The sequence below is a fragment of the Nothobranchius furzeri genome, chromosome 4 (genome assembly GCF_043380555.1).
Source record: "Nothobranchius furzeri strain GRZ-AD chromosome 4, NfurGRZ-RIMD1, whole genome shotgun sequence".
In the NCBI taxonomy this organism is placed as follows: Eukaryota; Metazoa; Chordata; class Actinopteri; order Cyprinodontiformes; family Nothobranchiidae; genus Nothobranchius; species Nothobranchius furzeri.
The window spans coordinates 64,999,174-65,023,502 of NC_091744.1; the positions used below are offsets into that span (position 1 = coordinate 64,999,174).

At 42.2% G+C, this 24,329-nt stretch overlaps 3 protein-coding genes across 9 annotated transcripts; 2 read left to right on the forward strand and 1 right to left on the reverse strand.

Moving 5' to 3' along the window:
- The first annotated feature begins 191 nt into the window (after window positions 1–191).
- On the forward strand, window positions 192–6,638 carry epx (eosinophil peroxidase). 4 transcript variants are annotated; one of them, XR_011520338.1, is made up of 16 exons: window positions 192–326; window positions 396–474; window positions 559–649; window positions 730–905; window positions 1,000–1,132; window positions 1,219–1,348; window positions 1,422–1,628; window positions 1,867–2,233; window positions 2,301–2,461; window positions 2,543–2,801; window positions 2,884–3,054; window positions 4,887–5,124; window positions 5,189–5,400; window positions 5,473–5,637; window positions 5,896–6,240; window positions 6,451–6,583. XR_011520338.1 is itself a non-coding variant. In XM_054732996.2 (16 exons), the coding sequence occupies exons 1-16, from the start codon at window positions 312–314 to the stop codon at window positions 6,503–6,505; spliced, it is 2,712 nt and encodes a 903-aa protein (XP_054588971.1). In that variant the 5' UTR covers window positions 192–311; the 3' UTR covers window positions 6,506–6,638. The 4 variants fall into 4 exon arrangements, 2 of the variants coding, with proteins under 2 accessions (XP_054588971.1, XP_070406461.1); XM_054732996.2 differs by having other exon boundaries at window positions 5,189–5,637; window positions 5,896–5,979; window positions 6,144–6,240; window positions 6,451–6,638; XR_011520337.1 differs by having other exon boundaries at window positions 5,189–5,637.
- A 93-nt stretch (window positions 6,639–6,731) lies between these two features.
- Window positions 6,732–18,089, reverse strand: rab3il1 (RAB3A interacting protein (rabin3)-like 1). 3 transcript variants are annotated; one of them, XM_054733002.2, is made up of 13 exons: window positions 17,874–18,089; window positions 17,437–17,725; window positions 13,849–14,032; window positions 13,624–13,719; window positions 13,354–13,431; window positions 13,024–13,260; window positions 8,687–8,815; window positions 8,497–8,609; window positions 8,277–8,300; window positions 7,935–8,034; window positions 7,793–7,859; window positions 7,655–7,709; window positions 6,732–6,902 (listed from the first exon to the last, which is right to left on the reverse strand). In XM_054733002.2, the coding sequence occupies exons 2-13, from the start codon at window positions 17,643–17,645 to the stop codon at window positions 6,872–6,874; spliced, it is 1,323 nt and encodes a 440-aa protein (XP_054588977.1). In that variant the 5' UTR covers window positions 17,646–17,725; window positions 17,874–18,089; the 3' UTR covers window positions 6,732–6,871. The 3 variants fall into 3 exon arrangements, with proteins under 3 accessions (XP_054588977.1, XP_070406462.1, XP_054588978.1); XM_070550361.1 differs by having other exon boundaries at window positions 6,732–7,709; XM_054733003.2 differs by lacking the exon at window positions 8,277–8,300 and having other exon boundaries at window positions 6,732–7,709.
- Window positions 18,090–18,635: 546 nt separating this feature from the next.
- On the forward strand, window positions 18,636–23,167 carry best1 (bestrophin 1). 2 transcript variants are annotated; one of them, XM_054733000.2, is made up of 10 exons: window positions 18,636–18,732; window positions 18,909–19,084; window positions 20,318–20,412; window positions 20,503–20,736; window positions 20,829–20,983; window positions 21,067–21,144; window positions 21,257–21,409; window positions 21,491–21,571; window positions 21,647–21,798; window positions 21,884–23,167. In XM_054733000.2, the coding sequence occupies exons 2-10, from the start codon at window positions 18,933–18,935 to the stop codon at window positions 22,941–22,943; spliced, it is 2,160 nt and encodes a 719-aa protein (XP_054588975.1). In that variant the 5' UTR covers window positions 18,636–18,732; window positions 18,909–18,932; the 3' UTR covers window positions 22,944–23,167. The 2 variants fall into 2 exon arrangements, with proteins under 2 accessions (XP_054588975.1, XP_054588973.1); XM_054732998.2 differs by having other exon boundaries at window positions 18,647–18,732; window positions 18,865–19,084.
- The last annotated feature ends 1,162 nt before the right edge of the window (window positions 23,168–24,329 follow it).

Consider the following 24,329-nt stretch of genomic DNA (forward strand, 5'->3'; position numbering starts at 1 on the left):
CCTTGAACTTGCGAGATTTCAGCAGCCTATGACTCATTCCCTCTGTTATTTAGAGGTGCTCGTGTGCAATTATTGAATATATTTGAAATGCTGGTTTGATGGAGGGGTTTTCATCACAGCAAAAAAGTTGGATCTGAAATTTTTATTAGGTGGAGGCAGCGAGTCAAGTGTTTGATGTTGCTGTCACCAGAAGGAGCGATCGGGGGGATTCCGCACATACCTGCTGGACTATAAAAGCAACACCTACGCCTGCAACCTCCCAGGATGAGGCAGAGTCGGCGCTGCTCTATGCTGTAACCTTTACAGGCTAAATGGACACACTAAGTGTGAGTTTCTGATTTTTTTCTACTTTAGTCCAAATTCTCTGCATATTCACTCATGATGTCTCATTTCAGTCCCTGGCTGGACTCGTCCTGGTCATCGTCTCGCTTCCCGAGGATGCTTTAATGAGCCGAGGATTCAACATCACGTCAGGTTGGATTCCTGTCGGATTATTATGAGGAAAAAGCAGGAGTTGGAAGGTTGCAGGTTCAATTCTGATTGTATCTTTGCTCTCAGGAACTGTGCATTTGGGTTCTCTGTACGTTCATGAAGCTCTCCAGAGAGCGGCTGAGATAACGGATGCTGCCTATGCTCGCACAAGTGAGAGGTAAGGATTTACCATGTTTCAGATGAAATCTCCCAGCTGACTCTGAATCAGAGGCACAAAAAGCTCTTGACCTTTACCAGGGTGAAGAAGTCTCTGTCCGAAGGCGCCCTGAAACCCAGTGACCTGCTGGCCCAGTTTAAACAGATTGAAACCAGGACCAGGACTCAAATCCAGGCTGCTGAACTTTTGGACAACACAGTGGAGCTGATCCGAGAGATGGTGTACACCAACACAATGGTGCAGCCGAATCCTTACGGTACTAAAAGGAACCTCGCAGGAGGAAGGATCTGATCCCTCTGATGTGATTATTTTGTTTTGTTTTAACCCGGTTTATCAAACATCACCCTCAGAGCTGCTGGGTGAAGGAGACGTGGAGAGCCTGCTACAGGTGTCCGGCTGCTCTGCTGAGCTGCAGACACCCAGGTGTCAATCTGACTGTTTGTCTGAGCGCTACAGGTCCATCACAGGCGAGTGCAACAACAGGTCAGAGCTGCTATGAAACATCCAGCAGCAGGACTGTTATTAATAGTTTATTTTGGGTAATTCTCTTTGTTGTGTGTCTCATTCAGAAAGTATCCCAGATGGGGAGCTGCAAACATGCCGTATTCCCGCTGGTTGGCTCCAGAGTACGAAGACGTGTGGGGCACGCCCAGAAGCTGGGAGCCTGAACACACCTACAACAACATCAGCTTGCCTCCAGTAAGAGCCCTGCAGCAGCTCTTGGTCTGTTCACCTGCTGTGACGTCCATCAATCCTCCACTTGCTTGTTTAGGTCAGGCTGGTGTCACAGGAAGTTCTGTTCACTCACAATGACCAGATCTCTGTGGACTCCACCCTGTCCCACCTGCTGGTAGACTGGGGTCAGTGGATAGACCACGACATGGTGCTTACGCCTCAGAGTTCCAGTACAGCCGCCTTCAGGACCGGTGCTGACTGCAGCCGCAGCTGCAGCCGGGACCCTCCCTGCTTCCCCATTCAGGTGAGTGGAACACCTGCTGCTTTCAGGATGTTTCCATCCCAGTCTGCCTCCTGATTTAGATTGTTTTTTTTAATTATTATTATTCTCTAATCATAACAAATACAACTTCCAATTATCTTACATTTTGGACTTTTGTTTATATTTCATGTTTAATGTTTCAGAAAATCTGGAATCTTCCTTTTATTAAAAGGAGAACTCCAGGTTTCCCAGCAGCATTCATGTTAACTTCCCCTACCAGATCCCAGTGTCTGATCCCCGTAACGGCGTCCAGAGTTGTATGCCTTTCTTCCGCTCCGCTCCCAGCTGTGGTGCTGGAGTTCTGCCTCATCGCCACAGGGAGCAGCTCAACGCCATCACCTCCTTCGTAGATGCCAACATGGTGTACGGCAGCTCCCCCAGTCTGGCCTCCGCTCTCAGAAACCAGTCCTCCCTTCTGGGCTCCATGGCCCTCAACTCCCAGTACTCGGATGGGGATCTGGCCTACATGCCTTTCCTGCCTCGCCTGCAGACTCACCTGGACCCCTGCGGACCCCGTAATACCACCTCCTCAGGGGAATCAGGCAGGTCTTCACACCGGAAGAACACCACATCATGCTTTCACGCTGGTAAATGAGTGAATGTGTTGAATTACCCAGTACTCAACCTGTGATGCTCAGAGTTTATATTTCACAGGTGATTCAAGAGTCAATGAACACCTGGGCCTGATCGTTCTGCACACGCTCTTTCTGAGAGAGCACAACCGGCTGGTGGAAGAGCTGCAGAGGCTCAACCCCCACTGGAGCCCCGACACCCTCTATCAGGAAGCCCGTAAGATCATCGGAGCCATTCACCAGGTATCAACAGAGGATCCAGCCCAACATTCAGTCACATCTCAGCATTTTCATCACTCCGGTATTCTGTCTGTCGTTTTGAAGATCCTAACATGGGACCACTACCTGCCACGGGTCCTTGGTGAGAGCGCCATGTCTCGTCTGATGCCTCCCTACCAGGGATATGACCCTGAAGTGGACCCCAGCATTGCTAACGTGTTTGCGACTGCTGCGTTTCGTTTTGCGCACGTCACCGTGCAGCCAGTGGTGAACAGGCTAGGGCCGCAGTACACCTTTAACTCCACGTACCCCCCGCTGCCACTTCATCACTCGCTGTTCGCTTCTTGGAGGATCGTCCAGGAAGGTAAATGTCATTCTTCCAGAATCACATGTCGACTTTTCTGCATCTTTATTTCATTTTCTTTTATGATGTTAAATGTCTTTAGGTGGTATTGATCCTGTGCTGCGAGGCCTGTTGCTGTCTCCTGCCAAGCTGCAGACCCCAGGTCAGATGATGGTGGAGGAGCTGACAGAAAGGCTGTTCCAGGCCCAGGGGGGGATGCCCCTGGATCTTGGGGCTCTTAACCTCCAAAGGGGTCGGGACCATGGCCTCCCTGGTAACCAGCTTTCTCACCTCAAACACAAAGCAGAAACAGAGTTTCTGTATCCTTTAACTCTTCTGACTGTAAAATTTTACTTCACTGCCCACAGACTGATGTTTACTTCCTGAATACAGTTATGTTTAATTGTACAGATTACTATTAAATCATTGATTCAGAGGAGTTATTAAAGGAGTTAGTTTCCACACTTCTGTACTGTTGCATTATTATACATTTTCAGATTTTAATAGTTTCCCTTTAAAGTGTGTCAAAAAATCAAAAACAGAGAATGAACAAAAAGCAGTATATTACAAATTGAAATAATATGGGGTCATAATTTAACAGCAGTATTTAGGGTTAATTAGGCTATTATAAGAAAAAAATGGGAGTTTACGTTTCAATGTTGTATCTTCACCATGTTGTTCATAAAGTTCCCAACCAAGTATTTACTTAGCAAGCTAAATATTGAATTTAGAGTTACTTATTTATTTTACAGACTAAAATTAGGTCAGAAATAAATATTTAGTTTGTAAAATAAATATTTAATTTACTAACTAAATATTTAAAGTAATAATTTAGCTTCAAATAAAACATTTATTTTCCAACAAAAAAAAATGTAAATCCAGCGAAATATTTATTTTGGGGCTAAACCTAAATATTGATTTAGTAAACTAAATGTTTAGATCCAAAGTAAGTTTTTAGCTGGAATCTAAATATTTAATCAAATAAATGTGTATTTTACAAACTAAATATTTAGGTTAGACCTAAATATTTAGTTTGTAAAATAAATATTTCCTTTTAAATAAATATTTAGCTTGCTAAACTTGGTAACTAACATTTATAAATGCATGAATAACAAGGGTTAACAAATGACTTTTCTTTTTTATGATAGGCTAAATGACCCAATGTTCTGCCGTTAAATTGTGTCTGTTTGACTTCACAAATGACACCCCATAAAATAAGTCCTCTGCTGTCTGACATTTTTCTCAGAATGCAATAAATGGTAAATGGCCTGTATTTGAAATAGCGCCTTCTAGAGTCCTGGAACCCCCCAAGGCGCTTTACAACACTCAGTCATTCACCCATTCACACACACATTCACACACACATTCACACACTGGTGGGGATGAGCTATATTGTAGCCTCAGCTGCCCTGGGGTGCACTGACACAGACTCTGCCGTACGCAGGTGCCACCGGTCCTGCCAAACACCACCAAGGTGGGTTAAGTGTCTTGCCCAAGGACACAACGACAGCAACAGACTGAGCGATTACGGGGCGAGCACTTACCTCCTGTGCCACCGTTGCCCACTACCATCACAATAATTTTGTTATACAATAAATTTCTTGTTTAAACAATGAGAAAAGTCCCATAAATCTTTCAGGGGGAAAAACATTTGCTTTTTTTTACACACGCACACACATACATATATATATATCTGGCCGGGCCTGATACATCAAGAATATATATATATATATATATATATATATATATATATATATATATATATATATATATATATATATATATATATATATATATATATATATATATATATATATATATATATTATATATACGTGTGTGTGTGTGGCAAGGTGGAGAAACAAGGGCCCGGGCGGGATTCAATCCCCAGACTCCTGGGTGAGAGTCACGCGTGCTAACCAGTCAGCCAAAGGGACATCCCCTTGGCCAAGTAGGCCAGGATCACTCGGGACACTGTGACAGGACGCTCACACTGCCACACATCTATATGTATTTCCATTTGACAATTCAGGTTTTTTTTATTTCACAAGACGAGCCTAATTGATAGAATATGAGTGTGTTTCTAGTGTTTCGTTTCTTCCATCAGGTTACAGCGCGTGGAGAAGACTCTGCGGCCTCTCCGTTCCCAACAACGCGTCAGATCTGGCTGACATTTTGGGGAACTTCACTCTGGCTCACAAGCTCCATCACTTATACAAGACTGCACACAACATCGACGTGTGGGTGGGGGCCATATCTGAGCCCGCTCTTCCTGGAGGACGTGTGGGACCGCTACTGTCCTGCCTCCTGGCCAGACAGTTCAGAGCTCTGAGAGACGGGGACAGGTAGGGGACATGAGGGCTGTTTCGTTTGATATTACTGTAAAGAAAAATAAAATTTGTCTTCTAGGTTTTGGTGGGAGAGGAAAGGAGTCTTCACGAGCACCCAGAGGAGACACCTGCACGCTGTCTCCCTGTCCCGCATCATTTGTGACAACAGCCACATCACCCACGTCCCAGTGGACCCGTTCTCACGCACTGAGAGCCCAGAGGACATGCTAGCCTGTTCACACCCACTCATTCCTCATCTTGATCTCACACCCTGGAAAGAACCAGACTCAGGTGAAGAAAAAGAAAAGACAGCTTGTCAGAATCGTTATCTAGAGTGTATTTTATCATCATATCTCCTCTCAGATCCCAGCTGTGGTCCAGTACCCAGGGTTCAGTCTGGCTACTCGCTGCTCTGTAACTCTGTGATTCTCTACCAGTGTCACGCTGGTTTTAGGCTGCTGGGCTCTTCATCGATTCGCTGTGATCTAGCCAGACAGCAATGGACCTCCCTTCCCCCAACATGCCAAGGTAGAGGGGTTAACTCAGGTCCTGTCATCATGTGACTTGAGCACTGGTCATCTTAGAAGAAAAAAAAATGCAGGTCTTCTGTTGACACAAATATGTCACATTGTTTGGATGCAAAAATTCACACCAAGGCTGGGATTTTATTGGGTTAAATTTTTACATCAGCATCTGTATTGATGCTGATGATGTTGAAAACAGTCAATCATCTCTTACTGTTCCTGGTGTTCTCCAGACTCGTCTCTCAGCCTGATCTCTCTGCAGATATAAATGAATGTAAAGACCACATCTCCCCTTGTCCACCACACCTGGAGTGCTTCAACACAGCTGGGTCTTTCATTTGCTCAGGTTGGATCAGAAACACACACACACACACACACACACACACACACACACACACACACACACACACACACACACACACACACACACACACACACACACACACACACACACACACACACACACACACACACACTCTCCTGTATTTAAATGTTTCTGCTTTGGTCCAGAACCCTCCTCGCTGTCTGCTGCCTCCATTGTTGCAGCGGTGATGGTGGTGATCCTCGGTGCAGCCCTGCTGGTTTTGGTTGTGTTCGGTTATCAAAGGTGAGTCCATAAAAAAATCCATTTACACATCTTATACCTATACCTGTATTAAATGATGTAAAAGTCTGCTATGATATTTACTGGGATGTAATTACACAAGTATTCATTAAATTTACATCTTTTAGAAACTCTTTTCCTGAAATACATAAAAAAAATCCACCATCTATAATATAAAATTCTTGAATTATAATTTTTTTTTGTATCTTGCAGATATTTTAGGACAGGAGAGTTGATCTCTGCGGAGCACTGCCAGGGTAGCAGTTGAAGCATTTTACCATTTTAATCACCTCCTCCCAAAAAGGCAGTTGATCGTGTTTCTGCCTGTTTTACCAAAACAAACATGGCTACAACTCATCTGAGGATCAACAACAACACAAACTCCAAGTACCAACTTTCCTTGAAGAAATGCTTGGTCTGTAATTTAAAAACAGCCAATTCTGCTGCTGGCTTAATATAAATAATCTGTACAAAGCAATCATAAACACAGAAGCTTACAGGAACATTTTAATCCAGAAAATAAAATCTTACAGGAATGTTTGTTCTAAACACAGACTTTCATACTGCAAATCACCTCTGAGACAAACGGGCTCTTAGGACTTCCTCAGTGTCACTGAGCCCTGATTATTTAGGATCAGGGAGACCAGGTGGCTCCTAACTGTGACCTAAATCGGAAAACAAGTCAGAAACATTATTGAATTATCAGCAGTGTGTTTAATGGAGTGTTGCACATTTATTTATAATCCTCAAACCCAAAATATGGCTAAAAGCAGGTATTGTCAAATATAATTCATATTTACCATCAATGTTTTCTGTCTAAAACGCAGTAAAATCTATAAGCTCATTTTTTCTGTGTGAAATATGGCTTTATGTAGGTTTTATGCAGAGTAACCTATGGCTGTTCATTCCAGATGTGCACATTTATCGTAAGCAATAAAACTTGATACTGTTTTTGTCTCGTTTGTGAACAGAATTCAATCATGCTGACATTTAACACCTTGGATGTGACATTCAGGTTTATCTGGATTTTAAAACCTCCGGTTGTGCTGTTGAAACTGTTAAAATAGTTGAGAAACCAAATTAACTCTTAATTTTGTTTTCCAACAAACATTTAACAGAGCTCAGGATTCAAACCTCTTCAGCGTGATGATTACTAGAGGACATTAGTTCTCATGTGATGTAACAGCAGAGATTTTATGGGAATGATGCAGTTTGCTGTATTTTCATGCATTTTCCTGCAGTGACAGTTTGTGCCACTCTTTGAAATGAATAATCAGTCACCTTTCCTGCTTCCCTTGTTGGCTGAGCTCAGCTACAGTACTGAGAATCTAAGACCTGTGTGACGTCAGCTATCATGTTGGGGCTTCTGCCAGACCTACAGCTCCTCTAGCCCTGGTCCGCGAAATAGAAACCTAACTTGGCAACGGTCATCTCTCTGCGAAGACGCATCACCTCCCAAAACATCTGCTCCGCTGGAAGAGAAAGGGAAAAAAACGTGTCACACGACTGATTAAAATCCTGCAAAAAGACAAACCTTTATATCTGAGTAACTCACCATTGTGTCTCACCAGGCCTTGCTGAATGTACCTGATATAAGTAAAAAAGTTGCATACAGCTGTGATCTAAAAATGGAAAAAAATTCTCATTTAGTGGCTTTTAATAGAAGCACAGAAACGTAATAAAACGGCGATGTGTACCCGAGCTCGGCTGGAGGGAGAGATGTAATAGTAGTTCTCTTTGTCGCCCAGTTTGATTCGATGTCTGCAGGTTCGGGACAAGCCGCTTAATGCACATTTTCTGCAGGCAGATAAGATCACCCATGAACACAGTTGTGTGTGTGTGTGTGTACACACAAGAGTGTTTTATAGCAGCAGACACCGACAAGGTAATAAATTCTAGAAGAAAAACATTAAAAGCCGTTTTAGTCACAGAGAGATGAGGAAGTTGCACTAACGCTGACACATGCAAAGTCCTACGTGGAGCAATAACATTCAACACAGAAAGGGCTTAAGAAGCAACTGGTTCCTGAGGAAACTTACGTTTCTACTGAAGCTCTAAAGCCACTGAAGGAGAAAAAAAAGGTTTAAAGTCAGACTGACTAGAAATGTGCTCACTCAATCAGCTGTCCTCAGAGTGAGAAAGGCTTCAGAACAGCCCATAAATCACCAGTGAGTTAGTGAGTCATCTACTAATGAAAAGTGAATGTTCAGTCCACTGAGAAGTGGAGCTGAGGACAGATTGAGTCAAACGTTTTCTTACTTTGGACCTCCACACTCTAAAGCTGCAGCTTTAACCGTTGGTAGCGCCGACACGGCTGCCGGCTCGATCGTCAGGGAGTTGTTTTCCACTGCTCTCTGAACCAGCTGGGACAGCTGTGAGAAACGGCACCAATATCAGCACAACACCACGGGTTTAGTTAGAAACCAGCAGCAAGGGAGCGGTACGGTACCTCTGATCTCATGAAGGACAGACAGGGTCCGATGTCTTCTTTATAAATGCGACTGAGGAAGGCAGTGGACCGGTCCAGGCTCGGCTGCTCCTTCCACAACAAAAACTCAGCAAACAGAACGGAGTCCATCTGCAGAGAAAATAAAAAAAACAATCTCTCAGAGTCGGTAAACTGGATCTCTGTATGACGTGCTGCTACTGAGAAGTGAGACAAAGTTTATAAGATTTACAGAAAGTGTGCAATAATTGTTTAAACAAATAAAGGCAGGTGCATAAATTTGGGCACTGTTGTCATTTTATGGATTCCAAAACCTTTAGAACTAATTATTGGAACTCAAAACTGGTTTGGTAAGCTCAGTGACCCTTGACCTTCATACACAGGTGAATCCAGTTATGAGAGTAGCAACATGGGGGTCTCAGAACAACTCTCACCTGAGCTGAAAACAAAGATCGTTCACCATAATGGTTTAGGGGAAAGATACAGAAGGCTGTCTGAGACATTTCAGCTGTCAGTTAGGAACGTATTGAGGAGATGGAAAACCACAGGCACAGTTCAGGTTGAGGCCACAAAAGGACACAGCAAGAAAAGACCAAGACAAACACCTGCTACCTACAGTAAAACATGGTGGTGGCTCCATCATGGTGTGGGGCTTTATGGCCAGTGCAGGGACTGGGAATCTTGTTAAAGTTTAGGGACACATCAGTGACAAAGCTGAAGCTTCACCGGGGCTGGATCTTTCAACAAAACAACGACCCTAAACACTCCTCAACATCTACTGAGGCATTCATGCTGAGGAACAAGTAGAACGTTCTGGAACGGCCATCTCAGTCCCTAGACCTGAATATTATTGAAAATCTGTGGTGTGAGTTAAAGAGAGCTGTCCATGCTCAGAAGCATCAAACCTGAATGAACTAGATATGTTTTGGTCCAAAACACCTTCAGCCAGAATCCAGACTCTCACTGGAAGCTATAGGGAGCTTTTAGAGGCTGTTATTTCTGCAAAAGAAGGGATTACTAAATACTGAGTTTTCAAATTTAAGCACCTGCCTATTTTTTGTTTACATATTTTTGCACACTTTCTGTAAATCCTTTAAACGTTGTTTCACTTCTCAAATATCACTGTGTGTGTCTCCTATATGATATATTTAGCTGAAATGTTTTTATGGTAACAACCAACAATACTCATAGGGACTTTTCGGACTTTTGAATTTTTATGCTCGTGATTGCCCCCTCAGGCCAAAAGCGTAACGGCAGCTTCAATAGTAGGGTCATGCACGAGCATGCATGCTGTATGTGCACACTCCTTAACGAAAATAACAGCTGAGACAGTCCCGTGTGTGTGTGTGGCCCAGAGGACAGAAGAACACAGGAAATTAATACAAATAGTTTCCCTCTGTCTCTGCAGCTGCACTTTCTCGTCAGCCGGCCAAACATGCAGTGTGTGTGTGTGTGTGTGTGTGTGTGTGTGTGTGTGTGTGTGTGTGTGTGTGTGTGTGTGTGTGTGTGTGTGCGTGCGCGTGTGCGTGTGTGTGTGTGTGTGTGTCCCGGAGGACAGAGGATAGGAGAACACGCAGCTAATTAAATAATTTGGTTCTGTACCTTTCTCTTCAGCACAGCCGACAAAGGTTTATGATGGGTCAGTCCTCCTGCATGCTCAGATCATTCCCTTCCCTTGCTTGAAAAATTGTTCCAAAATGAAAGTTGAACCCACATCTTTTTATCCGTGAATTCAATGCCGTTTAGCGAGTCTCAAATAAAAATTTGGGCGTCTTATTACTGTAAAAAAATTATTAATGTAAAAACGAAACTCCAAATTACAAATTTTATTCACACCCGGAATCAAACCCAGGTCTCCTACATGAGTCAGACATCTTACTAAGTGAGCTAAAGCACCAGTAACATACTGTGTATCTGTAACATTTATATCCTTAATGAAAGTTGAAACAAAGTCAATCCACAGAACGGTTCGGAGCGAAAATGGCTATTTTGTTGTTAATTTGCGGGAAATATCTAGAAGTTAGTTCTACAGAAAGTAGCTAAGGGTCCTCAGAAATGTAGCTAGGTTCATCACTAGGCGTTAGGAACAGCGACAAAGTCGCTGAGTTGGCACTACCTCTCTCTCTGCTATTAAAGCTACGGATAGCAAATGCTACGGGCTATGACTGAGCGTGAACGTGCATGAAGCAGCCTGCTCGACCCGAGCATCTCTCTTTTTCTGTGATTTTACAGAAAAACAGGCAATCACAGCAAAAATGCCAGGGCTCATTCTACAGGACCAGGGCATTGCAGGAGAATGTATGAAGAAGAAATTCATTATTTCTATACATGTTTTGACTGTCAAACTTCCATAATGTCCCTTTAAGTTACTGCAGCATTTTAACAACGTGGAGAGATTTTATCCTACAAGAGGGATCAGTAACAACCTTCAGGCACACTGTAGATAAGGAAAGTCTGAGAAGAAAAGTCCTTTTAACAAATCAGTTCGAAGTTTTCCAATCTGAGACTTCAGGCTTGGACAGTTTGCCCTTGAATACAGTAATCTGTATCTAGAGGTGTCATTTCTCCTAAATGTTCTGCTCTAGAACAAAGATGTGTGAAGCAGAACTTAAAGTTTATCAAATAACGCTGATGTGCCTCAGAACAGGGTGGACCTTGTTAAAATAGCAGCACCAGAATTAGTTATGCTTTGTTTCCCACTCGGAGCTAAAAGTCATGCTTCATCTATCCACCCTAAAAAACAATCACACCGATCTACTCAGACCCACGTCAGGTTACTTTGCTTTACTCATATTACAGCATATTTGTAGGATAGCTCAGTCTGGAATGTTACTGGTGGACTTAATGGATTCTGACATCAGTCTCAGTGCTGCAGGTGCAGTGGACGTTGATGGAAAAAGCCATTCAAAATAGCTACATTTAGGAGGAAAAAAGAAGCAATTTTAGGGTCAAACACTTTCTTCTGGCTCCCCCCAGAGTCACAGAATCTGATGGCCACAGAAGATGGTCAAACACCGGACACAACAAATACCGTCAAACATAAACGTATCTGTCCTTTTTGACCCATGGTTAGCACCTTTTCTGCCATGATTCCAAACGTAACGCACCTTCCCAACCGTTGAACTATTTAGTATGCTAGTCTGGTGTTTTATGGTGAAAATCAAGGCAGTTTTTAGCTTTCTTGATTTATTCTCAACTTTGAAATCATAGACACTCACATGGTTGATCCACCCCTTAACCCTTTATCTCTACAAATAACTCAAGCCTGGATGAGCTTCTGCTGTGTGGTGAAGCTGCTAATGCTAACAGTTAGTTTAAACTAGCTGAGAAGTCCGCTGCTGATTCACGGATATTAAAACAACAACAGCGACTGCAGGAGACAGGTGGAGGAGACTATTTTCATGTTCAGCCTGCATGACAAACTCAGAGTGACTGATTATAATCAGAAAAAATGTTTGCAGTCAACCACACCTTTAAATATTTTCATTTTTTACTAAACAAAATTGATTGTTTGCCATCAGTAAGGAGCATTTCAAGCTATGTGACCAAAAATGCTCCAGAAAAACATCATCCACTCTTTTTTTTAACCACCTTCATGGTGTTAATCTGATGTTTGGTAGGTTTAGGGCTTCAGCTTCTCTATGTTCTCTGGGATTAGACACTTTGATGTCAAATTGGGACTTTCAACTGATAGATCAGTATTCTGTAGCCTTGTTTTTTTTTATTCTCAACTGCTGTCTCTGTTTTTGTTGTAGTCATACGATCACACAACTCTGCTCTTTACTGGTTTGTTATTTTTTGTTTTAGTGGCCAGTTTTGTAGCCAGAGCTGTGACTGAAATATGCTGCTGCTGATAACTGAGACACACAGACTCTACAGTGGATGTTCTCATCCACTATTCAAAATTAAACACTGTTCTTTTCAAAATAAGAGTTGTTTTGCTGAAGAACCAGATGTTACTGGGACTACCAAATGATCAAACAAAAAAATTAAAGTGTGCTCATCATACAGCCACAGCATGTTTCAGAGCTGAATGTTACCAGTGAGTTTGGTTAACACAGGCTGATGAACTGTTATTACATGTAAAATATTTATGAGACATGGCTGAAAGAGGAGTAACTACCTGTTTACTTGAGCTCACGCCAAAGAGGGTCAAACTTCATAGTGACAGACTGGCATGGTAACAGGCAGAAAATCAGAGAGAGCAGAGCGGGACCAGTGGGCTGAGAGTCATCAGAAACAGGAAGTCAGAGAGAAGTTAGCGGGGACACAAAGAGAAATCAGCTCAGCGCAAAGCGGGAAAAGGAAGAAGTCAGAAGAAGTGTTTGGATCCACGTTACCTCCCGCTCCTCTTTACCCGCAGACTGAATAGAAACAGAGGAAGGTTCTGGTTTTCCAGATGAGCTCTGAAAGGCTCTGCTGATGCTCTTGTTGCGGACGTGGCCCCCGCCACATTTATGCGCTCCCCGGGTGCCTGAAGACTGCAGCTGTGGGTGCAGCTGGCGGTTAGGTGAGGAAGGCGTGGACGTCAACACCAGAATTTTGAGTGCGGTCACCTCGGCTTGCAGAACGTCAATCTAGCAACCAAACAAAGGAGGGCTACAGTTAGACGCAGAGGGAAACTGGGAAACCGATTTGACTGGAATAAAGAAAATTAATGGAAAACACACCTTCCCTTGAGCTTCCTTCAGCTGTTTCTCTGCTCCTGCTTGTTTCACATTAGCTTCACGCACCATTTTATGAGCTTCCTGGTAAAAAAAATATAAAACAAACATTAAAGATCTAATAAACGTAACACCTAGAATCCATCTTTACGATCATGGTTATGTAACTACATCCCCAAAGGCCCGGCTAAATCCCAGAGCCTTTGTGAACAGAGCTTCTACGTCCTCCTCTGAAGGACCCAGAGGAATCAACTCAGCTGTGTGATTACCGCTGACCTCAAACAGGCTGGCAGTCAGCTCCTCCAGCTCCTGCTCCAGCTGATTCCTGACTTGAGACAGACGTTCACACTCCTTATCTTTGAGTTTCAGTTCCTATGATGCGAAGGAGGAAACGACAAACACGTTTTATAAAAGGAAGAACTTCTGCACAGTCAGCTTTTCTCCACTTTCACAGCGTGACGGTCTCTCTGTGCGTACAACAATGAAGTAGGTTACTGATACCTTCTTCGCCGCATCCAGCTGTTCCCTCAGGATCTCTGACCCCTTTTCTCTTATTTCTTTTTCTTTAATCTCCAACGAGGAACTGCGGAGCCGGCACAGATCGCCATGAGGTCTGTCTGAGGCGGGCCCAACCTGGCGTCCTCCCTCCACTCTGGACTCTGGCTCTGGCTCCAGATCTACCAACCTTTACAAGAGCACAAAATATTTTCTAAATCCTTGTATGTATGAATGTATGTATGTATGTATATATATATATATATATATATATATATATATATATATATATATATATATATATATATATATATATCTTTCACTTGTTATGATTTTCTATAACTGAACATTTTCAGGAAATAAAATGGTTTGAAAAAATAAATAAAATACATTTAAACATAATCAAACTTAAAAAATGATAAGACCAAGAAAAGAAGAAGAGAATATCATTTCTATAGCCTCTCAAGATAAAATCACGAGGCGCTTCACAAAAACAAAAAATGTAAAAATATAAAAAAGAATTTAGAAAATGGTTAAAATATATTTAAAATGAGCAAAAAATAGACAACTGTGATTTGAAAAAATGTTAAGATTCCTGACGGAAGGTTTGGTGTGAGAAGCAAGCTGACCAAGAGAGAGTCTGACTTTGGGAACCAGCTTGTCTGGGGCACAGATGAGTTTCTCAGTCTTATCTTCATTCAGCTGAAGAAAGCTCCCAGCCATCCAAGTTTTAATAGAGTCTAAGCAGGTGTGTAACAGCTGGAGCTTAGACATCTCATGGGGCTTAAAGGAGGTGTACAGTTGGATATGTCATCTGCATAAAGATGGTAGGAGATTATTTTGAAGGAGCTCAGGATGTGCTGAAGAGGGAGCAGATAGAGGAGGAAGAGCAGAGGCCCCAGCACAGAACCTTGTGGGACACCATGAGTAAGAGAGGTGGTGGAGGACCTAAACTTGGAGATGGCCACAGAAAAGGAGCACTCAAATATGCACAGCATTGTAGATCTACATTTAGCCTGTCTACAGAAGCTGCCTTTTACTGAATTAAGTAAGTTTAGTAAGGTGTGAATTAATCTATAAAGTGTTGATTATGGCACAGAAATTATATTCCTAATCTGTTGTCATTTAAGAAAAACACTAGATGTTTACACGAGTCTAACTAGGAGTCTCATGACTTGCAGCTTGTGACAGAAGACATAATAGTCTCATAAAGGTCCCATTGAGTCTCCAGTGAGACAACACCAGGACCCGGTTAAGACTCATCCATGCATCATATTTATTCTGTTTACTCTGCTCTACAGTGTGATCTGAAAGGCTTTTGTTCATTAGCATACACTAATAAACCAGTGTTAACTAATGAGTTACAAACTAATGCAGGCCCTGGCAGAGACCGCAAACCACTGTTTGGTTCGACAACATCAATTTCCAAAGAGAATAATCATGTAAGACTGTGTGAGTTCCTGTTCTTAGTTGTCCTCAGTATTTTCCGCAGACCAAGCCTTTAACCTTCCTTACATGTTATTATTTCTTACCCTGACAGAGCCCCGGACAGCAGATGAAGCTCCCCCGTGCCTCAGCGTCTCCTCTCCACTTTAATTTGACTCCAAGTTATTTTTTAATGAATAAAAGTCGCACAAAGCGAGCAAACGTCAGCAGGTTTCAGTGAAACTAATCCCAGCTGTTTTAAATCACAGCGGAGGAATGCGGACGCTGACGTAAACAACACAAAGAGCAGCAGCGGCGGCCGCAAAAAGTTACATAAAAACTAATAAAAGCGCACTTTGGCTCAACACCTCACGGGGAAACCGTCCATTCTCTCTGCATTATTATTTCTAGGAAGCAAAAAGACGAGTTTCTTCTTTCCTTCTTGCCCTCCTCTCCTAAGAGTCACGTGACTCCTCCTCCACTCCCACGTGCCAGGCCTACCCATCCCGTCCTCCCGGCCACGGTGACAATAGCAGCTCCTCTGGCAAAAGCCTTACAGAACCAGCAGTCCCAGAGTCTATAATCCAATCTAAAGATGTGCAGAAGGCAGCAGCTATGGCCAATTTAGTCATAAGCTAGAGCGGGAGGACAAATCAAGAGCTAAGACCAGATCAACGGAAATGTTAAAGCTGCAGACAGTGGCTCATCAGTTTTACCATGGTAACCACAGACTGCAAAAACTATGCATCAGACTGTTACCATGTGAAAACCAAAAGAAGTACTGCAATACTTTCTGAACCATCAACACTGTTTAAAGGGATACGTTGCAACTTTTTCATATTTTTAAACCATTTTCTCTGTGCTAAAATGGGTTAAGGAAATGTCACTTAGGCCTAGTCCATACGTAGCCGGGTTTTTTTTTAAACGAATATCCGCCCCTCCAAAAACTTGCATCCACACCACCGCGTTTAAAAAAAAAAAACTCTGTCCACACGTACCCGGATAAATACGTTGTTAAGGACATGCCAGACCTGTAGGCGGCAGTACTTCCCCCGTTCTTAACCTCATCCTTCGTCTGTGGTCTTCTGCAAGGAGCAGTAATTCCGCTTGCAAAAACAAACAAGCAAAAAGCGCTTGGACAATTGATGGATCGGTTAGTTACAGAGCGCAGCTCTGAGGGCATCCATGATGCCGGCTAGTGTAAACACAGGTCGCACACGTGATGTCAGCATTTTTTTGTAGCGGAAAGTGACGTTGCGGACCTTAAAACTCCGGTTTTGTCCGTCCACACGCGGACACCCAAAACGGAGAAAACGCAGATCTTCACTTTGGCCGGAGTTTTTAAAAAAATCCGTTTTCGTGTGAAAAAACTCCGTTTTCGTGTGGATGACAGGCCAAAACGTAGAAAAATATCTACGTTTTGGCAGATCCCCGGCTACGTGTGGACAGGGCCTTAGACTCCTACTGCTCTGTGGCCAAAATTGCAGAGTTTCACACGTGACTCTGCAGTCGTGCAAAACTCAAATGGGGACAGGAAGTGTTTCGCTCCACTAATGGATATCCACTGGATGGAAGCGATTTTACTGATGAGCTGGCACAGATGCGATATCACAATAAAAATAAATCCCATGAAATGTCCCACATACTTTTAAAAGTCTGACTTTTCATACACTGTGGACTAAATAAAGTATAAGTACTAGAAAATCTTCTCCAATGTATCCTTAGCCTGATAATCCTGATTCTGGAAGCAAGCTATGAAAGAGCTGTTGTTGCGAGTGTGAATCAGGGCTTGGTGAGTTTGGGGATGAAAATTATTTAAACATAATCTGATTTTTGAATTTCAGACTGGCTGACCTTCTGGTTTCTTCTTATTGGTCCATCTCTCCAAAAAGAGCCTCATCTCCATTATTACTTTAAATCCTTTATAACAATCACGTTCACGCCTCATCTGAGCTCAGACTGCTGAGTTGATCCATTGTCTGCTGTCTGTCCTGATTTCCTGGAGGGTCTCCAGTGCACATTTTAATAAACACACACACACACACACACACACACACACATATTAAAAATGTAAACAGCAATCACGTCCTAAACCGAGCTCCTATAGCAGCCATGACTTTTCTAGGATCGTGGGCAGCTTGACTACGTTTTTCCACTTTGAACACTTACTTCCCAACAACACAGCCCTCCTTTGCAGTGAACTTGCTGGACTTGTGTCTAACTTTGGACACGTCTGGTGTCCCGAAGAAGACCTGAGAGGAGTAGACAGCTATCCCAGTCCTCCCTGTCTTGAGGACTTCATATCCAGGGCTCGATGAGATGGAGGACGGTGGAGAGGAGGAAATCTGGACGCTGTGAATTCCCTCAAAAGCATCCATCTGCCTCTTTCAGTTGATGCCGTCTAACTGAATGCTTTTATGTTTCTTCAGCAAAGATTTAGTTAGAATGGCTTTGATATCTGGAAACAAATGCAGCAACTCAGAAAGTTCTCAAAACATACAGAAAACATTAAAAAGCCACGCTCCCTTCTTTGTCTCAAACGTGGAAAATCCCTCCTCCACACTTTCAGGGTGACAGAAGCAAAAATAAAAACAGAATGTACTCACCTGGTTGGATCAAACTGATCCTCGTTTCCAGATATTTGATCAGAAGCGTTTAGCTGAGTAAACTCTTCGCACCGTGCCCTGCTCAGGGCGTCCTGGTTAATCACTAACTCCCTCTGAAGAAGAGGAAGAAAGTATCATTTCTATAGTGCCTCTCAAGATAAAATCACGAGGTGCTTCACAAAAACAAAAAATGTAAAAATATAAAAAAGAATTTAGAAAACGGTTAAAAATACATTTTAAATTAGCATAAAATAGACAATTGTGATAAAAAAATGTTAAGAAAGAGAGAGAGTGAACAGGAAAGAGGGAAATCAGTGGATCCTGAGGAAGGTGGAATAGGTGGGGAGAGCAGAATGGAGAGTGGTGAAGAAGGTAGCAGAATAAAGAGAGTGGTGAAGGTTGACCAGCTGTGCACATTTTTACCAGTGGAGGGGGGTCACGCTCAGTAGCACCTGAATATTAAGAAATGTTTCACAAAACAAAAACATTAAAACTTGGTCTGGAGTTCAAAGATGATGAGGTGTTCGGGTGCAACAGTAAAAATGAGTTCAACTTCAGAAACGTGGATGAAACCTCCCTGAGATTTGTGTCAAGAGTCAAAACTAAAGAAGTCATCGTTCACACCTACCAACTGGCCTATTTGTGGCAGCTCTGTGGTGACCAGATTTGCTCAGATTAGCAGGACCTGGCCTCACAATACAGCTTTGTTGTAGAAACAGATTATCACATCAAGTGACCGGAGGTGTAAGACTCCCTCGCTCTGTTTTTGGTCCCTTTCCTGTTTTCCACACTGTCCCTGAAAGCTGCCCTCACACATCTCCAGCAACGGGTACAAGGCAGAAGGTTCTTATTCTTAGTGGTAAGTGGGTCAGTTTAACCCGGTGAGCAAAATCTTAAATAAAATCATTAATCTAACAAAGTTAATTTACAATCAGGAAGGGTAAATCTAGGCTTGTCGACGTGGATGTCATAAACTTCTTTGTCGTTGTAGAATCCAGTCCAGTTTGTTTCCTTCATGCCTGAAATGACCAGCAGGTTAGGTAAGAAGAAGCAGCAGCGATGACCGTGACGTACTCCCGCAGAGTTGCCGATGCAGGTTTGGGGACTTTCTTCCACCTGCTGCTGCGATGGAAGGGCAGCATCTACAAACTGCTCTACAGAGAGCTCCTCATCTTCACTCTGCTCTACTACTTCCTCAGCGTCCTTTACAGGTAACCGGAGCATCCTTCTGCTCTATAGTCACCATCATTACTGCATTGCTAATCCACGTGTGTCTGAGATCAGAATTATTTTTTCTTATAAGTTACTTTTTATTCTTTTGTAGTTGAAATTTTACAACACAATTTCAGAACGGAGGATCATTTTAAACTTTTCACACAAAGCTTCTGTAATCATTGATTTTATTTTGAGTCAACTGTACAGAACATTTTTACGTACACAAAACAACACTAGGTGTAGTACAAACGTTAAGAATATTGCACGTGACGGGTTTTCTTTAGCATTGCAGTCTGTATTTATCTTTGCGTTTATAATTATTTACTCTATAATGTTGAAAAACGGTAGAATTCACTGATGCAGCAAGCAATGAGAATTAAAATGGTAAATTTAAATAAAAAAAAGTAGCTAAAATTTTAACAAGCAAAAAAAAAAAAACACAAGCTGTGATAAAAGCTTAATTTTTCATATAACAGCTTTCCACAGCATATATCAAACTTGTCTTTTAAAATGTGTATTTTGTGAAAAATGTTTCAATCTTAGATTCAACTTAAAAATTTCCTTAAAAACTTTAAACACATTTAGTCCATCATCTCTTCTTTATGTAAACTATTTCACATCCACTTTGGGAGACCTGACTATAACTTCATAGAAAAAATTTGAAAATTTTATTTATCTTTTAAGGAAAAATCGGTGCTTTTCCCCCCCAAATATTTTCAATTAGCTTTTTTGGTTTGTGATTTATATTTTTGAACGAGTAACGAGACACCAGACATAAGCTTTCAGATTTATGACGTGGTCTTGGGTTATTTTGTAGGAAATGACTCTTGACACCTTCTCGTGGTCTTTTGCCATGTTGCTGTAAAAAATGTGCTTTAACAAGTCTTATGGGGAAAAGCACATTAGCACAATCATACATGTGAAAAACATGAGATCACTCATGTTTCACACATGTGAAAACATTTTATGGTAAAAAAAAAAGTGTGAAGCCTATGGACGTTCACATATGAAGCCCTTTAGATAACATGTGAAGCACATATTGATAGAACGTACCACATGTAAACATGTAATTCTAAATGAGACCACATGTCCTCTCTTGTGAAGAACACGTTGATTTTTATTTAAGGGAAAAGCAGCTGCTTCACCGCCGGTCTTTTTGGACGACTGATACAAGACGTTTGTGGCAAGATTCTCCTTTCAGTGCTTTTAATCTGTTCACTTCCCACCAGGTTGGTGTTAAACACCGACCAGAAGAGACTGTTTGAGAAACTGTCCATATACTGTGACCGCTACGCAGAGCTCATCCCTGTGTCGTTTGTGTTGGGTGAGTCATGGCAGGCTGCTGTGTGACATCTAGGCAGAGCCCTTTCACCAGACACGACCACCAAATCTGCCATCTGATTTTTTAAACCAGGTTTCTATGTGACGTTGGTGGTATCTCGTTGGTGGGGTCAGTTTGAGAACATACCCTGGCCAGACCGTTTGGCTACATTAGTGGGAGGTCATGTCCGTGGAAACGATGAAACAGCAAAGCTGATCCGAAGAACACTGATGCGCTATGTCAACCTCTCCGGTGTCCTCATCTACCGATCTGTAAGCACAGCTGTCTACAAGAGGTTTCCAACCATGGAGCATCTGGTCCAGGCCGGTAGGACGTGTTAAAACCAATCAATTTCACTGTTCAATATTCTTTTGGATACCTTGAATCTGAACTCTAATCAGACCACCTTTCATCTCCAGGTTTGATGAGCTCAGAAGAGCTGAGACACCTTGAGGACCTGCCCTCCCCTCACAACAAGTTCTGGGTACCCTGCATGTGGTTCGTCAGCCTGGCCCTGAGAGCTCGAACTGAGGGTCGCATCAACAACGACGTGGCCCTCACGGCCATTTTCTCCGTAGGTGCTTCCGCCTGCAGAGCTGAGGAGTGTGAACTTTGCTATTCAACGTTTTTGCTGACCTTGTTTGTCTCGCCTTTAAGGAGCTGAACAGTCTACGAGCGAGGTGCATGAAGCTGTACGGTTATGACTGGATCAGCCTGCCTCTCGTCTACACTCAGGTCCTCTGAGATATGAAATAAAGTAGAAGTCTTGACTGTAATTTGCTGAAACTGTGATCTTATTAAAAGTGCATTTGATTCACCAAAAGACATAATACCATCTTTTAATCAGGTGGTAACAGTTGCAGTCTACAGCTTCTTTCTGGCTTGTCTGATTGGCCGCCAGTTCTTGGATCCAAGTCAGGGATATCCGGGTCATGATGTTGATTTCTACCTGCCCGTTTTCACGCTGTTGCAGTTTTTTTTCTATGTTGGTTGGTTGAAGGTGAGACAAAGCTGATACTGATCTTCTCATTTGCCTGTTTTTGGATGTTAATTCAGAGCTGTCTTGGTTTTATTGTCTCAGGTGGCTGAACAACTAATAAACCCTTTTGGTGAAGACGACGATGACTTTGAAACAAACTGGCTTGTTGACCGCAACTTGCAGGTGTGGAGATGAACCAAACTATTTGCTCTTTTTATTAAAGACAAAGAATTTTCTATTACAGATTCTTTTTTGCAGGTGTCTTTGTTATCGGTGGATGAAATGTACGACAGCCTTCCACTGGTTGAGAAGGACATGTACTGGAATGAGTCAGAGCCAGAACCGCCCTACACACCTGCCAGTGCTGAACATCGAAAACCATCCTTCCTGGGATCAGCACTAGACATCAGGTGAACTGTAATTGTTTTGTATTTTTCTAGAAAACACTTCTTGAATATTTGACGTGTAGATAACCATCTTCGTGGTCTTAACTAGTGTTCCCAAGGAGGAGATGGAGTTTCAGTCTAACCTGGAACAGATCAAAGAAAATGAAGAGGCCAACTACTCCACCCCCCTGCTTGGAGGGCTGGGTCGTCTTTTAGGGGTCCAGTCCCCTCACTTCCCGCGCTCATCCAGGGTGCCTTTACTACGGCGGCGGCCAGGAGCTCCTCTAAGCCGCTTCCCTCTTTATTTGCACCCAGAAGCACCGACTCAAGGTCAAGCTCGCCAGCCTTTGAATCAGGAGCGGGATCCAGACTATGCCTTCTCGACGATGCCGTTGTTTGAGAGACCAGGGTTTTACAGCTGCCCACAAACACCCATCCATAATGAGCCTCCAGCTGTGCCTCGCCCTCGGTACCAACGGCGCACCCAGAATGACTGGGATCGCAGCTGTAGCTCCATGGCTCCTCAGATGGTTAGCTCTCAGTTTCTTCCTCCAGACACTCCAAGCCACATTCCACCACCGCCATCTTCTGCATTACCCTGGGTGAGCGGGAATGGCGAGATACAGAGTGGTCCAGCCTTCTCCTTCCCTGACCCACCACCGGAGCTCTATCCAATATCTAAACTTAGACCAGGGCATGGCCTCTTGTCTCGCCGTCCTCTTCTTCCTCGCCTGACTTTGGAAACCCTTCCCTCCTCCGACAGCCAGGCTGGACCTCCAAGTGCTCAGGCCAACGGAAGTGGAGGTGAAAGAGTGTTCTCATTTACTCCCCCCTCTCACACAGTGGTACCAAATCCCAGTAATCCCAACAGCAGCTCCAGCAGCATTAATGCAACAAGCACCAACGGCACAAGCACAACAGGAAGTCTCTGTAATGGAATCAGTATCCATGGTAACTTCAGCTCAAACACCAAGGTGAGCAATGGGGGCACAAATGGTGGACCGAGCAGTATCACAAACACAACTCCCACTACAGAACCAACACAGCTAGATACCAATCAGCAAATTCTGTCCAATGATTCTGGGATCTCATTGGCTGACGGGGACCTGCTGGGAGTTCTGGTGGACGAGGGGGTGAAGAACGCCACAGGAGGAAGGGAGCAGGACTGAGAAAAATGGGTTTGACACCAGAAAAAAAGGAAGTGGGAGCAGCCAATGTAAAGTTACACATAAGTTTGAGAAATATATATTTAAAGACTTGAGTTTGGCATTTGGCAAACATCTTTGCTGGTTTGGGGCCTGAAGTGGCCATGTCTGGACCAGAAGGTAAAACTGGAGGAAGTTTTTTAAACTGAAGAAAAACACATATTAGTGACATAATATTTATTTAAATTGTAGTTATTTAAATGACAAATCACAATTCTGCTGATCACGAGGGCTGATTTTCATGTGAAAATGACTGAATTTTCTACAGTAAGCAAACATTTGAAAGGCCAGCTCCCAGTGACACGTCTCAGAGTTATACCCATCTTTTATGCATTTATAAGTTAGACACAATGAGCTTTAACTTTTAAAATTCCACAGTAAACAAGAATCTCTTCACTGTTTACAATTCTGAACAAATCCTTTATTTTATTTTTTTTACTGAATTTTGTTACTTTTTGTCCGGACACCACCTTGAGATTTCAGTGGTGCGATGTGGAAAAACGACACCAAACAGCATACACTCATTCCCTCTAGATGTATGTACTTTGTGTCCTAATAAATAAATAAATAAATAAATAAATACATAAATAAGTAAACATGCTTCTTTTGTTGCTGCTCTTAAAATGAAAATCCTGTAAACTAATTGTATATCATTGTTTTATTTCCATCATGATACAAGAATACTGTAGGTACAATTGTTCATGTTAAAAAATACAAAATTAACACTTTCAAACAAAAATAACTTGACAAAAAAAAATGTCAAACACTGTGTTTAATCTTCATCTGAAAATCTGGCTTAATCATGTTTCATTTCTTGACCACGTCAGTGTAGAAAACTCTAAACAAACAACTGCAGCCATTGTAAAGATTCTTCAAATATAAACAAAACATAAAGCAAAAAAATTAACAAAATTTTCAACTATTATAATGTGTGTATGACTTTGCTGTGGTATTTTTTATTTGATTTCCTGGCTTGTAATTCATTATATGTATATGTGTGTGTGTATATATATATATATATATATACACACACACACACATATATATATATATATATATAATATATACATATATATATATATAATATATACATATATATATATAATATATACATACATATATACATACATACATACATATACATATATATATACATATATATATATATATATATATATATATATATATATATATATATATATATATATATATATATATATATATATACATATACACACACATAAGTCTAATTGAAGGTTTTGGCTATATTGATAGATAGAATTAAACCACGTTATGGTGTAACAATGAACCTGAAATGTTAAAACCTGGAAATATTTATTGTGGCAGAGT

Coding starts and splice junctions, on each gene's coding strand:
- epx (XM_070550360.1), top strand. Junction 906..999: donor GGTGCAGCCGAATCCTTACG/GTACTAAAAGGA, acceptor CATCACCCTCAG/AGCTGCTGGGTGAAGGAGAC. Junction 2,234..2,300: donor CACATCATGCTTTCACGCTG/GTAAATGAGTGA, acceptor TATATTTCACAG/GTGATTCAAGAGTCAATGAA.
- rab3il1 (XM_054733002.2), bottom strand. CDS start 17,645: ATGGATGCTTTTGAGGGAATTCACAGCGTCCAGATTTCCTCCTCTCCA. Junction 13,261..13,353: donor TGAAGGAAGCTCAAGGGAAG/GTGTGTTTTCCA, acceptor TTTGGTTGCTAG/ATTGACGTTCTGCAAGCCGA. Junction 7,710..7,792: donor AGGCCTGGTGAGACACAATG/GTGAGTTACTCA, acceptor TTTCTCTTCCAG/CGGAGCAGATGTTTTGGGAG.
- best1 (XM_054733000.2), top strand. CDS start 18,933: ATGACCGTGACGTACTCCCGCAGAGTTGCCGATGCAGGTTTGGGGACT. Junction 21,145..21,256: donor TGCCTCTCGTCTACACTCAG/GTCCTCTGAGAT, acceptor TCTTTTAATCAG/GTGGTAACAGTTGCAGTCTA. Junction 21,410..21,490: donor TCTATGTTGGTTGGTTGAAG/GTGAGACAAAGC, acceptor TTATTGTCTCAG/GTGGCTGAACAACTAATAAA.